Source organism: Hylobates moloch, unplaced genomic scaffold (assembly GCF_009828535.3).
Source record: "Hylobates moloch isolate HMO894 unplaced genomic scaffold, HMol_V3 SCAFFOLD_10347, whole genome shotgun sequence".
NCBI classification, from domain to species: domain Eukaryota; kingdom Metazoa; phylum Chordata; class Mammalia; order Primates; family Hylobatidae; genus Hylobates; species Hylobates moloch.
In genome coordinates this window covers 1221-2340 of record NW_026662622.1, presented here as the reverse complement: position 1 = coordinate 2340, position 1120 = coordinate 1221, and the positions used below count along the sequence as shown (strand labels likewise).

Here is a 1120-nt window from a genome sequence, read left to right as displayed (position 1 = left end):
GCAAAACATAAACCACTCTAAGTGTTTAAAAAAAACAGGTAATTTAAGGCCTTGTGGTGACTCTCGGTCTTCTTAGGCAGAAGCACGGCCTGGATGTTAGGAAGGACGCCGCCCTGAGCAATTGTCACCCGACCTAGCAGTTTGTTGAGCTCCTCGTCGTTGCGAATGGCCAGCTGCAAGTGGCGCGGGATGATACGGGTCTTCTTGTTGTCGCGGGCCGCGTTGCCGGCCAGCTCCAGGATCTCGGCGGTCAGGTACTCCAACACCGCCGCCAGGTATACTGGCGCGCCTGCCCCAACCCGCTCTGCGTAGTTGCCTTTGCGGAGCAGGCGGTGCACTCGGCCCACCGGGAACTGGAGACCAGCGCGAGAAGAGCGGGATTTCGCTTTGGCGCGAGCTTTGCCTCCCTGCTTACCACGTCCAGACATCGCAATCAGACAAAATTACCAAAACCAGCGGCCGAAGCTCACGAGAAAACAAACAAAATCGAGAAATATGTAAAACATGGCTGCTTTTATAGGTAGTTCCTGGGGAGTAAATCCGACTTTTTGATTGGTCGGTAGCAAATGGTAGTCAGGTAGCCAATAGAAAAGCTGTACTTTCATACCTCATTTGCATAGCTCTGCCCACAGATGACAACTCTGCAGTTTGTCTTCCAATTAACTAAGAGGTACTCTCCATCCCTCATTAGCATAAAAGCCCTATAAGTAGCAGAAATCTGCTCTTTACTTTCGACACATTTCTGGTGTTTTAAGATGCCTGAGCCAGCCAAGTCTGCTCCCGCCCCGAAGAAAGGCTCTAAGAAGGCGGTGACCAAGGCACAGAAGAAAGATGGCAAGAAGCGCAAGCGCAGCCGGAAGGAGAGTTACTCTGTGTACGTATACAAGGTGCTGAAGCAGGTCCACCCCGACACTGGCATCTCTTCCAAGGCCATGGGCATCATGAATTCTTTCGTTAACGACATATTTGAGCGCATCGCGGGCGAGGCTTCCCGCCTGGCGCATTACAACAAGCGGTCGACCATCACCTCCAGGGAGATCCAGACGGCGGTGCGCCTGCTGCTTCCCGGAGAGCTGGCCAAGCACGCCGTGTCGGAGGGCACCAAGGCCGTCACCAAGTA

General features: G+C 53.5%; 2 protein-coding genes across 2 annotated transcripts in view; one reads left to right on the top strand and one right to left on the bottom strand.

Annotated features, from left to right (window-relative positions):
* Nucleotides 1-17: 17 nt before the first annotated feature.
* On the bottom strand, nucleotides 18-495 carry LOC116465802 (histone H2A type 1-H-like). The gene has a single exon (XM_032148750.2). It carries the CDS (start codon nucleotides 426-428, stop codon nucleotides 18-20), a length of 411 nt encoding a protein of 136 aa, XP_032004641.1. The 5' UTR covers nucleotides 429-495.
* A 228-nt stretch (nucleotides 496-723) lies between these two features.
* Nucleotides 724-1120, top strand: part of LOC116465801 (histone H2B type 1-K-like) — a 518-nt gene continuing 121 nt past the window's right edge. The window contains exon 1 of the mRNA XM_032148748.2: nucleotides 724-1117. Within this exon, the coding sequence (XP_032004639.2) occupies nucleotides 756-1117 (362 nt within the window). The 5' untranslated portion in view covers nucleotides 724-755. The remainder of the gene's footprint in view (nucleotides 1118-1120) is intronic.

Bases quoted from the DNA above. Each gene is read 5' to 3' on its own strand.
- LOC116465802 (XM_032148750.2), bottom strand. From the start codon at position 428: ATGTCTGGACGTGGTAAGCAGGGAGGCAAAGCTCGCGCCAAAGCGAAA.